Source organism: Canis lupus, chromosome 10, assembly GCF_003254725.2.
Source record: "Canis lupus dingo isolate Sandy chromosome 10, ASM325472v2, whole genome shotgun sequence".
Classification (NCBI taxonomy): domain Eukaryota; kingdom Metazoa; phylum Chordata; class Mammalia; order Carnivora; family Canidae; genus Canis; species Canis lupus.
The window spans coordinates 41,180,183-41,194,281 of NC_064252.1; the positions used below are offsets into that span (position 1 = coordinate 41,180,183).

Here is a 14,099-nt window from a genome sequence, read left to right on the forward strand (position 1 = left end):
TGAGGGGGAACCACAGAGGAATTCATGGTGGAGAATGTTGGACTTTATGTTAAAGATCCCTCGAGGGCAGTAATCTAAAAGGAATGTGAGGGAGAAGTCATGCACACTAAGGGAATCAGGGCACAAAAATCTGAAAGGCCTGGGCACTATCAGGTTAGCTGGTGATGAGTGTTGAGACATCCTGCCCTATCCTGTGTTAACTGGCCGAGAACAATGTGGGCATTTATGGGAATTTGTGCTCTGCGTATTCAAATCATTAAGACACCTTTTCCTGAGGACACTTCTTTAAGAAATTTAGACATCTGTGGGGAGAGAGAAGTCAATCCACTTAGGGGAAATTTCAGGCATTTGGGAACTGATTAGAGAGGATAACTTTTTATTTGGAATGTATTGTAAAAGCCAGCATGGTGATTCTGGTGCCCTATTCCCCCTGGAAACCTTAGCCGTTAAGGAGTCTCTGAAATAAGGTTACCAGCTCTAGCCAGGATGATGTAGTGTGGCTCTTCTCAGAACAGGGTAATGGACTGAAAAAATCAGTTTTCTGTCCTAAATTTTTATTTTTCCTGAAGAACTTGCTAGTTACATGGTAATAATTTTCTTTAGCAATACAATCCCTTTAAAGTTATAATGAAGTGCTATCATTTATTCTGATTGTAGTTTTTGGGAGCTATTGCTATATCCTGATGTATACGATAGGTCAGAGTCCAGAAGCACTTGAAAATGTTAACCTTCAGTTGTGCTTACAACACATTCTTGTAAGAAGAAGATGCTCTTGGCTTTTCAAACCATATGCTAAAGCCAAATGTTTATATAATCTGAAATTTATTGCACATCTTTGGCAAGCAAATCATTTTAAGATGACATCTCATCAGTAGGATTTATTTTTTATCAAGTACACAAATACCAACTTATTTTAAAACATTATTTTACTTTAGATTTCTCATTTTTCCCAGATCGCCTAGACGCACCACTTTACAGACAGGTGTGCATGAAGATAATATAGACAATTTTTGTTTTCCTGATTCAGTACATTGTAAGAAATAATGCTGATTTTAATTTGGAATTGGATACTCTTAAACAGCTTGTGCTGCTCCTCAAGGGGAAAAGATAATTATAAACATTAAGGAAGGAGGTATTAATTACTACCAGTAATTATATAGCATAAATTACAGCATAAAAGTGGACTATAGGGATCTTGTTAGAATAAAAAATTGTATTTTGATCAGTCTTGATTTAAACTATACTACATCCTGATAAATAAAAATCCTTTTTCAAAAGTATATACTATGGGGGAAAAAAGTAGTTAAAATACCTATTAATAGTTGCAGTTTACAACACTGAATAGGAAATGACCTTTCTTTGGGCTTATCAAAGGATCTCTTCCATTTTGAATCGCTGGAACTCAGGTGCTTCCCCAGACTGAGAATTACTATTTTTTTTTTCTGAAAATTATTTTATTGTGTGATACCTTAGACCCACCTAAACCTATCCTGAGTTTTCCTAATGGAACTAAAACCACATGAACTATCCAGAATGAACTGATATAATAAATGCATTTGCTGCTGACTATGGAGTCTGGCCCCTGTGGGTCTGAGGGCACGTGAATGGGTACATGTCCTGGGCTTGCTTTGGTCTGTGCTGCAGGCTGAAACACAGGCCTGGGCATCACGAAGCCAATTTCTGACAGTGTCAGGCGGTCATGACAGGGTTAAGGGTGAGCATTTTCTCCTGGCCACCTTCAAAGCACCTTCACTGTGCCATCGTTTTGGAATGAACAAAACAATCAAGTATGCCAAGTTGTAGCACATTCAAAATAACCTTCCAGCTAAAGATAAGAACTTAAACTGGCTGCCCAACAGTCAGATACTTATAGTAGCAAATACAGTAAACAGTTTTGAGCAGGTGCCAAAAACTGTGTGTTAGTGAAAAACTAAAAATTTGATGTGTTGGTACAGAACCCTGCATAATGTTTAAAAGCCATTTGGTAAAGACAGTGGATGAAAATAATCTAATTTGTCTTGCTTGAGTTGGCTTGGGAAGGCAGCACTTAATATTCCAGAGCATGCATTATCTTTGAACCCTTTACAATAGTCCGTTTACATGTAGAATATTAATGGACCAGTTATAATCTTCATTAAGTTTCTTTAACACAGTAACAGTGTTAGCCCTGTTTGAAATATTATGTGTATTTGAAGCTAAGGCAACTGAAATTTTTAATACTTTTAAATTCTTACCTTTCACTAATTCCAGCTATATGACCCCAATTTTATCACAAATGAGAATGGTTTTGATATATAAATGTAAAAATTGGAATTGGGGGCTGTCCTGGTTTCTTGTGATGCATTATCCATAATGATTAAATATTTTCATTTATGTTTATTCCATTAAATGTTTCCACTCCATACTGATTTAACACTTAGACTTTTGTACATTTCACAGAAACCAAGAAAAATTCTTTGTTGGTATACATATATAAAATTTCTGTTTGGCAATCCAAACTCTGGACGCAGAGAGCCTCATTTAAATTACAAATTTTGTTACCACATGTACTGATGACATAACAGGACCCAGTGAAATAAAAAAAGAAAAGGGAGAAAAACATTTGCATATTTAATTCAGGGTGTTTTGTTACAGTAGTGAAAATCAGAAAAGTCACCGCCGATGTGTCTGGCATCCTGTCTACTGGCCATCTCATGGAGGGACATTTCCATATCGTACAATACAAGGATAACAGATCCCCATGAAACATCTGTGACATAAAAGCCCTGAAGTAGGTTCTGAGCCATTCAAAATCATCAATATGCTCTGCAGATTGAAAATTTGATAATCCATTTACAGTAGATACATTAACTCTACACATAGAAACACTTCTTCTCTGACCGGACAGGTAAGAGAACTGACCACCATTATCGACTATTTTTAGAGGTAGTAAAATAGAATTTTCTTTGGAAAAAAATTGTAGAAAGTTAGAAGACAAAAGGGATCAAAAAACTATGTACCATTACAACAGTAGAGACGTTCAAAACTAATCATGTGGGTGCTTCGTCTGCACATCTGCAGTGGGTGACCACGTTTAAGGATGTCAAGCCACGTGGAGTGAATGACATTGGAAAAAAATTCTGAAGGGAGGTGTCATTTCTCTTGAACAAAGAGCTGTGGTCACAGCCAGGCATCAGTTACCCAAATGGGCTCTCACTGCCTTACAAGTAGACTGAAGAAAGGGCCTGGTTAAAATGTCGGATATAAAGTAACAGCAAGCTACACATTTTGCTCTAAAAGTTAAGCACACACATACACACACACACACACACGCAAAATCTCAGATCATCAGACAGTTGAGTCATAAGCCTTTCTTGTTCATCTTGACAAAGGGAATCAACATACAATGTTCAGGCTTGGGCAGATAATGCCAATAGCTACTTCAACCAGACAAAGAAATCTTTTTAATCACTCTTCAGAGAAGAAAGTCAAGTGTGAACTTTGAACTAATAAAATATTACAATTCTCACACTTGTTTATAAAATGCCAGGTTTAACATAAACATGACTTGGGTAGTGCAACAAATGGAAAACATACTGAGACATGTAATAAATAACTTCTCTATGTTTTTTACATAAATAAACATTCCCCTTACCCACCACGAAAATTAGTAAAAGCCAAGGGAATTTTGTCCCAGATATCCTGGGGTCTTATCCACAAAACGCACATTTTTTTAAAAGTATCGAGCTTTGGAGTCAATTTCTAGTTGTTTGCTAACTGGCCTGTTCCCAAAATCAGCCCTTAGCATTACAGGTAAAGAAATAAGCCTACACTTTGCACTTGCAGGTAGTTCAAGTCAAAATTGTTAAATACCAAAGACCCATCAAAATTCTATAGTCACCCTGGAACTTTGGTTGGATCAAGTATTGCTTGCATTAGCGAGTCATTTATAAAGGGTCAGGGATGGGTCTCTACCACAGAATATTGAGACTGTTTCAATATTTAAGGAGTTTCATATGCTCTCCTGTAGTGTCTAGAACTTAATAATTTTATGTGAAAAAAAGTATGGAGAAAAAACAAAATGAAGTCACATTTATTTTTCATTGCTTTTGTCATTCAAAAATACAAAAAACGTTAAACTGATAATGACATAAGTGCTTTTTTAAATTTACACCATGTCCACCAGATTCTTTATTGACTTTTAATCAGTGTAAGCTAAATTTGGTATACCTGTTTAACAAGAAATGTAAAAAGATTTTCATATTTTCTCCTTCGGTTCCAGAAAATTAGACTTATTATAATATTCAGTATTCTAGGACACCAGAAAAAAAATCAGGAACTTTATTTTTAAGGTCATTTTACTTTAACCTTTCTTTTCAGATTTCATTAAGTTCTAAAAATTTACTCTTGGCATTCTCAAAAATATACATCTCATCTCTTGATGAATCACATTCCTATAATAAAATTCTAAGTTAAAAATGACTTTAATTTCTTTTCAGCGGATGAAATATATATATTTTTAATATAAATATTTTCAGTTAAAATTAAGATATTTGGCACAGAATCCTAAGCTTACAGTTTTCAAGGGTGTCTATACTGCTTTCCACTTATCAACGTGGAAGAGTTTGGGAAGGAAATTGTACCTTGTATGTTTATCTTTTCCTCTGCCTCACACCCAACAATCTTAGCACTATTCCAAGACTGTAGAAGATAAGAGAAAGGGTAAAAGATTTATTTCTCCACATTGGTGGGGGTAGAGGAGGGAGATAAGAGAAGCACTGCTGGGGATTTCTGAGTCCTGAATCTTCCTGCTTAATTTATTCATGTTTTCCTACTAACAATTTGATGGTCATTTGTATCCTTTGCTGCACCTCTAATGTGCTCTCAGTAGACTATCGTGTGGCCTCATTTATATTTAAACCCAGACATTTAGAGTCTCATTCCAGTCCAGTTTTAAGGAGTTTTTCAGGGGGGAAAAAAAAAGGCCAATAAAATCTACAGCTTGAGACAAAAATTCAAATATTACTCTTTAATGATTATATTCCACTTCTTGTCTTTCTGTTGTACTTTTAAAAAGTACTCAGATGAGTAGAATCCATTTTTATATGAAGAACTTGTCACTACTTTATTGAGGGGCGAGAAGTAACAAATTACAGACTAGTGCAAAAAATAAAAAAAAGAACTCCTACATTCTCCAAAGTACTTCCTGAATAAATTTCAAAACCTGAACTCTCACCAGTTTATTAAACATTGGACTATGTTTATCTAAATGGTCTGCTTGGAGCTTCTGACCTGTATTCAAAGTTCTAGAATGTTCTAAGAAAAATTCTAAAGCCGGTAGTCATAGATGGGCATGAAAGGGAATCTCCTGCATCCTCTTCCCAGTATTGCACAATATAAAACCTGCCAACAAAATGTAAGCAGGTGTCTCCCCGCATATACCATGAGGCCCACATGCTGGAACTTCGTCCAAAGCTGCCACCAAGTCTGTCACACATCGTGTCACCCACACAGTCTTTCTCTTTGCACCATTCAAACACAAACAAGAGATGGAATCTATATGTTACCCTCAAACGTACAGTAACAAATAAATTAAATCCAGTAGACTCATTATTTATGGGAATCTGCGCTATGGGAGCCAGGCCTCCTCATCTGCCTAGATGTTCTGACTCCCTCCCCAGCCTGAGTTCACCAAGAATCCCTGCTCCATGCTGTGCTCGTCCTTTACCAAGTGGTCAGCAGCTCAAGATGGGGAAACACCTTGACTCTGAGCAGATGGCCCACCATCCTCCGGGAGCTGCCCTTTACACCTTGGAGAGATGTTGAGTATTTTTAGCGCCCTTCGCTTAAAAACTGATTACAGATATCCATAGGTTTTCATAAATAAAATGTGAGGCATATATGTATATATTAAAATTTTCACCAGCACAGGTGTGTTAAAAACTTCAAGTTCTGTCATTCAAGTTCAATAAAGGCACACAATTTTCTTTCTTTAGGCTTGTGAAGAATACAACTGCTAGCAAAAAGTCATAAAAGGCATTTTATAGGGCTTTTTTTCTTTGATTTTTCCTCTTCTTGGGTTAAGCATCCATCCCATAAATCAATGGTATGACTCTTCTACCCAAAGAAAGGATTTAGATGCATAGAGGGTATGAAATGGATCCCACTGTTGTGTCAGGTTTAAGAGTAACCAACGCCAGGGGTGCTGGGTCAGTCACCCCAGGTCTGCTTTGGCCATTTCCATTAAGGCTTCTCACTTCCAAATCGTGCTTTCCGGTTGCCAGGCTCCGATGCCCTCCGGACCAGCCTGGGTGGCGGCTTGGGTCGGATACCTTCAGTCACGCTGTCTTCCTGCACTGGGCCAAACTGGCCTTTGGAGAGAAGGGGCTGCCGGAGCATGCCTGGGGTCTGGGTGCCCCCCTCTTTGCTGTGGGGAGCTGCGGGGGTACAAGGCTGCCCCTGTCCCGAATCAACGTCTACCTCATTCTTCCATTCCATTTTACAGGACTGCGGGGCTTTCTTTGAGAACTGTTCTGGCAAGAAGCGCCTTGCTCGGGGCTGCAAATTGAGGACGGTGGTCCCGACATCTGTGTCTGAGTCACTGCTATTGCCACCTACCACAGAGCAAAAGAAGGACAACATGGGCATGCGTTTGAGAGAGAAGGGATTGTAAATGACTCGCAATGCATGATTGGGGCCAACACCTGCTGAGAATTGGGCAGCGGAGGGTCAGAGGGCTCACTCTCTCTAGCCCACCAACCTGGGCATAAGACATCCCTTAATGTTGAATGTTCACACACTGAAGAGTTCACTGTGCCAGACAACTGTCCTCAGCACTGTTAAACTCATTAACCTATTTAATCCTCATAGTCACCCATCTGACAGGTGGAGTAACTGAAGTTCAAGAGACAGTATAAGTGGTGGAGCTGGCTATCAAAGTGAGGTGCCCTGGCGGTGGCAGCTGTGTTCCCACTTGCCCCATCAGAACAATCCCAGGAGGGCTCAGCTCTGTGTCTGGCACACAGAAAGCAAACCAGCACTTGGCTGCTATTATAAAAATGCTTGTCTTGATCTGGAATCTCAGAGACAACCTTCTTTATCTCCTTTATATTTTCATAAAAGGGCTGTAGTACCAACATGCACTCTCCAAACAATGGGGAGATACATGATCAGAACTAGCTGGTTATCAGAATTCAAGTCCTAGAGAACTGGGTAGGACAGCTGGTGGGAGCTGAGATTCTTGGGGCAAAAAGAATGTTCTGGTGGACATGTGGTGGAGACAAGGCCCACTGCTATAAACATTCAGGCCTCCCTTCTCATTTCTCATCTCACCAGTCATCACCACCAGCTGTCATTTGACTTTCCTCTTCTTGGTTAATTAAATAAACAAGCAAAAATAAAGGGGTAGGGGAGGTAATTGTTACATCCCACATTTTAATAACATGGTACCTAACATACTTCCTCTGGGGTTCACAGTAGATGGCTTGGAGTCTACACAAAGATTATCATTAAATAAAGAGATATGAGACTTTATGTCAAAGCCTTAATGATTTCAGGCAGTAAAATTTATGGCTGCCTTTATGAAAATATATGGAAATTGCAAAAATTTAAATACACCTTTGCAAATTTACAACTTGCTGTTTACCTGCTCACTAACCACAGGTGACAGCATTTGCTTTTGCTATATCAAATAGAATCATTATGGAAAATAATGAACTCATTCATAATGTGTACAGCAGCTCCATCCAAAAAGCTTATAATGCTAATAATAAGTCACCATATTATTATTTTAGGCTTGCAAACTATTAAACTCATTGTCCTCAATGAAGAAAAAGAATGGGGAAATTTCTCTACTTTATGAATATTAGGAAATAAACTTACTCATTCTGCTCCAACTGAAATCATTACCTGTATTGGAAATATTCTTTTTCTTTTGTAGCTTTTCTGGAAGCTTTGTATTTTTTGGTAAGGATAAATATCGAGAGGCTGAAGTGGAAGCCTGTGGAAAACATGGAAAATCTTATTTAGACTATGCAGAGGTCATTTACTGTATATCAGAAATTTAAAATTTTACATCAAACCCTGATGTTAAAAATTAAAATTGTACTTCTCTATTATAAAATTACTGTGTGAGGGGCTGTGGGGATGGTGAATAAAGTTCTGAGCAATAATTATTTCACTTAAAACAACTAAATCTCATCTAAAATGTAACCAAAATCAGTATTAAGGAAAATGAAAATAAAGTGGGACCGTTAGAAATAAGAATAATGAAATAATAATGAAAACCATTGAGTCTTCTTAAAGAGAAGCTATGGAAACACCTATTAATAAGAGTATTACTAAAAAAGTAGAACCTATACATATGGAAAGAAAATATATGAAAAATGTAGCATATTTAACTTTTAGTTACTTTAGTAAGTCTTGAAATGATAGAATGAAAAGTGTTACCATAGCTAATTGGCTGACAATTCAATTGTGTCATACTTTAACTTTTAATCAGGGCTGCCACATTTTCACATTTAAAAAAAAAAAAGATAATCTACCTGTTTACATATTACCATTTTAGTCTCTGATGACCAACACAGAATATTACTAAAAATGAGATGCAATCCTAAAACTAATGCAACCTTGTATGTCTGTTATACTCACAAAAATAATACTAAGATGCAATAACTGCTGTGAAGTCAATCAATTGTAATGTCATTTAAAAATGATTTTCCTTATCTTGTTGACAATGCCTTGGACCAAGTGAGAAGGTGAACATTCACACCCCCCAACTGCTGTGATTTTGCAGTTCTAGTACCTGCAGCTTGCCTATCTTCTGGCCACAACCTCTCACCAGAAAGATCCAACGTGACTCATCAGATGAAACATGGTCCAGCCATGCTGTTTAAATTTGTAACTTGACCCTTCCTTGTACCCCCAGTCTCCTCCAAGCACTGTTTTTCTCCACAGCACTCCCTGCCTACTAACATAATAGATAATTTACTCGATTGCTGGGCATCTTCTCCCCACTAGGATATGAATTCTACAAGCAAAGATATCTTGGTCACTTTCATTCACCAACATATACCAAGTGCCTAGAACAGTGCCCGGACACAATAGGTGTTGTAGAAACATCCGGAAAGACTTTACAATTAATTCCATCCCAGAATTCCTATGAATCAACCCTCAGTGGCCATCCGGTCACAAGAGCCTCTGGAATGGCTGCTGACTCTACTCCTGGAAGCCTTCCTCACCGCAGACAAATGGTTAACAAACGCCAGTTACCCTGCGCTCGTGGTTCAAGCTGCTGTCTTTCCTGATGCTTTCTCGCAAACTGTGCCTTCGTCGGATCAGAATCTCTTTAGCTTGTCGCTCACTTGTGTCGGTCGTCAGATTGTGTCTGTTGTAGGACAAAGTCTGAAATGAAAACACAAGAGACATCTTACAAGAAAAACTGATTGCTACCCCAGAGATTCCCAAACTTTACTGTGCTGCTTTGGCTCTCTGTACCTCAGCGAGGCACTTAACAACCAACATGCAGAGCAGAAAAATAAATTTTAAAAAAGTATAAAAATTAATGTGTATGGGAGATGGAAAAAAAAAAGGTTAACATTTGTTCAAAATTTGAAAGCATTTGTCTTCTAATAGAAGTTTGCCAGTTATCTTTCATTGAGAAGTGCGATCTTCATAAATCAGAATATGATGGAATTCCTCATCATTCATACTTTGTCTACCTTGAAGTACTCTGTACGTATTTAGCCATCATTAGCAGCTGGGGAAGACATACAATTCATCTTTACACATTCTTTACTGAATAGGAATTACCGGTACAAAAACAAACCACTTTGAGCCACTTGGTGGTGCCATGTCCTTTCGATTAAGAACACTTCTTTTCAACTGGGTTGTCAAATTGAAAAAGCTGTTGCTAGAATCCGCATCAACTATGTGCTAGTATTTGAGACAGTAAAATTTCTAAACCAGGCCTCTGAGTGACATACATTTTTAGTTTTATAAGTTTCTTAAAATGAATTGCAATTAGTAATTCAGTTCATTTTCTGATAGAATAAATATATATTTCTTGGGAATATTCCTGTGTCCTGAACTATATTAAGTCTCAAAGAAATATGAGAAAATGTTAGAGAAGAGGGCTCAAGCCTGCCTCGAGAAATCTGCTAGCTAGATGGACCTTAAAGGCTAACGAAATAATACAAATCATGAAGTGCTAAAACTGTGTGGTATGGTGTGAACTCCGAGTGCTATCCCATTTAAAGACAGGGCTGGGGATAATATGGAAGTTGTTAAGGAAACCTTAAAAATTGGAGGATGTGGAACAGCTAACAGGAACCAGTGGGACGTTCCACGTAGAGACAGAAAGGAGAGGAGGAACCCAGGCCAAGGAAGGAAGACAGAACCTGGGCATTTGGGGAGGGAAGGGAGATGTCAGGTCAGACACAGCAGAACTGAGAATTAGAGATCCCGAATTCTGAAAGAATAGTTTAGCCTATAAGCCACAACTGTTGCTTGTTTCATTTTAAATAAGAGAATGCTGCCATTAAAGGTGCTGTGAAGAAGGCGGCGGAGCAACCATAACTCAGGAGGGACTGGGGATCGCATCTGGGGAGACCAGCTAAGAAGGTACAGAAATGACCCCAACATGAGTGAGGAAGGTTTCTGACCAGCTATGTGGTCTGTGTGCCACCTCCCCTCCCAGTACCTTAATTGATTCATCTATAAAGTGGAAACAGTAGTAACACCACTTGGAAGACTGAGTTAATATATGCTGAAATGGGGCATGGCCAATTGTATGCATCCTGGAAATGTTAGCTATGTTGTTAGCCAATTGTTAGGACGAGGTATTAACAATGGAACAGCACTTAGGAGATACATTAAAGGAAGAAACTATAGTACTTTATGAGTAATGAAAATTAAATACGTTTTAATAAGTTTTCTTAAAGCTCTTAAGTTTTCTCTAAGCTCTAAAGAGATTTCATTTATAAAAAAAAAATTAAATGAGAGCCACAACTAACTCAGATGCTTTTATCTGCAAATCCACAGTAGCAGAACTCCTGGGGACTCCCACACTTTCCCCATGGTGTCTGAGAGGGAGTGTACCCTAATAAGACGGGACTCTCAGAGAAGAGAAGATGCCTGATGTGCAACATGCAAAAGGCTGGCGTAAATGGTTGGGCAATGTCTGCTACAACGGAGTAGCACGAAATGAGAAGGCATATTTTTAGCCAAAGGCAAGGAAACATTTTGCTAAATAAATTATTCTCACTCGCTGACGGATTTGATAGAGATTTCTGGATAATATTTCTCGAATTTCATCCATTTCACCAGGTGTGAGCTTCCTTATTTTTTCTTCCCGGCAATCACTGTGAAAGGTTAGAAAAAGAATATATTTTACTATTCAACAGATATTGGAATCATATTTTTTCCTTTTTGGAGATACAATATCATTTAAGAAGAATCTTAAAGAATAACACTTAGGGAGTATTCAATATTTTTAAATAACTCCAGGGACACCTGGGTGGCTCAGTGGTTGAGTGTCTGCTTTCCGCTCAGGTCGTGATCCCGGGGGCCTGGGATCGACTCCCACATCGGGCTCCCCACAGGGAGCCTGCTTCTCCCTCTGCCTTTGTCCCTGCCTCTATCTCTGTGTCTCTCATGAATAAATAAAAACTCTTTTTTAAAAAGTCTAAAAAGTAAAATAACTCCAAATTCTAAAACTTTTCAGTGTCAAAATTATTCAAAACATGTTTAATCATGCACAAGTTTTCAGTCTGTTCATGCAATTACTTCTTTTTTTCCACGCAAATATTTTTTAAGGAAGAAAAACTGTAGTAGCTTATAATGCTGTCACTTTATTATTTTTAATACTCTCTAATAAGGTAATCTACAATTGGGTTTGTTCTAACAGAAACTCAATTACCTACATTTTGCTATCGAGGCCTAGTCTTTTAAACACTTCATTACAAATATTTGCAAAGACACCATTTATAATATGTACGTATATACAATCAATCATCATTATTCAAGGATTTCATATTTGCAAAGTCACCTAAACATGGTGTCAGTACACATGATACTTTTTCATAAACATGTACTAAGTGGGGGAAAATTTGAGTTCCCCAGTGCACAGGTTCCTAGATGAGGCTAAATATGATGATGCTCTGCCTTCCTGTTTTAGCACCTTCCTCTACTGTAAACAAATATCCTTTTCACAGTCTATTTAATGACACATTTTTCATATTTCCATGCTATTGGTGACTTCACTATTTAAAATGGCCCCCAAGCATAGGTCCGAAGTGCTGTTGAATGTTCCTAAGCAAAAGAAAGCTGTGATGTGCCTTCCAGAGAAAAGTCATGTCACATGAGCTTTGTTCAAGCATGAATTATGGTGCTGTTGGCCATGAGTGGAATGTTAATGAAACAATAAATATTAAATAAGGTGTCTATATTTTTTTTAAAATAAGGTGTCTTTAAATAGAAGCACACATAAAATAAGGTTATGTATCAATTGGTTGATGAAAATGTTGTGACCAGAGGCTCACCAAGAACCTAACCCTGTATTTCCCTTAGAAACAAGGGTTCAGTATTCACAATCAGCATTCAGGGCAATTTTATAGAACATAACTACTGCAACAATGAGAACCAACTGTATTTGTACAGTTTTATCCTAACTTCTTCAAAAAGGCTTTGAGGGGGCCTACAAAAATATATAGTACAATAAAATACATAAGAAGATAAATTAAGAAGATAAAGCTGAGAAGTTTATATATATTAATGCAGATTTTTAAAAAGATTTTATTTATTCATGAGAGACACCAGAAAGAAGCAGAGACATCGGCAGAGGGAGAAACAGGCAGGGAGCCCAATACGGGACTCGACCCTAGGACCCTGAGATCATGACCTGAACCAAAGGCAGATGCTCAACCACTGAGCAACCCAGGTGTCCCTATTAATGCAGATCTAAACACAAGATGGCCTAGGAACATACCAATTGAAGAGCACAGTTCTCTTATTTTTTTTTAAATGCAAAATTGTTTACAAAAAATAAACATGATATTGATTACCTATGCCCATAAAGTAATGGAGAAACACAAAGGAATAAACATAGAAATCTAAGGCTTCATCAGGGCAGACTTCTGTAGATATATATGATTCATTTTCACCTCAATGGCTTGGGTGAGTTTTTAAGAAGCATCTTCTTAGACTAAGGCATTGTTATTCAAATTGCTGTCTAGGTTTCTAATCAGGTTTTTGATCAGCAAAGTTAATTCACAGAATTTTTAGAAGGACTTAAAAGGTCAAGAGATAACAATTTTGGAGCAATGGATCTTGCATTCTTATAACAATGTTCCCACCAAGTTGTATCCAACAAATGTTTGTGTAACTCTAGTGTTAAGTGCACAATGAAGCATACATTTAAATTTATTCTATTGGAATATAATACAAAAATAGAAAAATATGTGAATCTGCCACGTATGGCTCAATGAACTATCACAAAGTGAATGTACTTATGCAACCACTATTCAAGTAAAAACAACATGAACTAGAACCCCAGAAACCAAGTCATATTTTGCCCCCCAATAATCACTACTTCCTCCCTCTTTGACAAAAACAACCACTATCCTAATTTCTGAGTTGACAGAACAGTTGTACCCAAGTCTGAATTCTCTATAAATGGAGTCTTTTAAATGCATTAAGTATATGTATGTATGTATGGATGGATGGATTTTTTAATAATAGTCTTTTAAACTTAGCTTCTTTTGCTTAGGCATTGCATTTAGATGCATCTGTGTTATGACATGTAACTTGGTTTGTTCATTTTACTCATTGTATAATATTCCATCACATGAATATGTAATGATTTATCCATTTTACTGTTGATGGGTGTTTGTGTTATTTCTAACTTTTGGATATGACAATGTTTTTGTAAGTATTCTCATATACGTATTTTGGAACACGCATATGATTACTGACCATTTGAATACCTTCTTTTGTAAACTGCCTGAACAAGTCCCTTGTCCATATTTCCATAGGACTATCTTTTTTTTTTTTTTTTTTAGACCTTTGTCAGTTTTATGTGAGGCAAGTATCTTCTCCCATTTTATGGCTTGCCTTTCATTCCT

General features: G+C 37.5%; 1 protein-coding gene across 2 annotated transcripts in view; it reads right to left on the reverse strand.

Moving 5' to 3' along the window:
• Positions 1-805: 805 nt before the first annotated feature.
• Positions 806-14,099, reverse strand: part of SLC9A2 (solute carrier family 9 member A2) — a 97,427-nt gene continuing 84,133 nt past the window's right edge. For both annotated transcript variants that reach the window (XM_025463332.3, XM_035695905.2), the window contains exons 9-12: positions 11,243-11,339; positions 9,250-9,381; positions 7,888-7,978; positions 806-6,593 (exon numbers count right to left, since the gene is read on the reverse strand). In XM_025463332.3, coding sequence (XP_025319117.1) covers positions 6,223-6,593; positions 7,888-7,978; positions 9,250-9,381; positions 11,243-11,339 — 691 coding nt within the window. In that variant the 3' untranslated portion in view covers positions 806-6,222. The remainder of the gene's footprint in view (positions 6,594-7,887; positions 7,979-9,249; positions 9,382-11,242; positions 11,340-14,099) is intronic.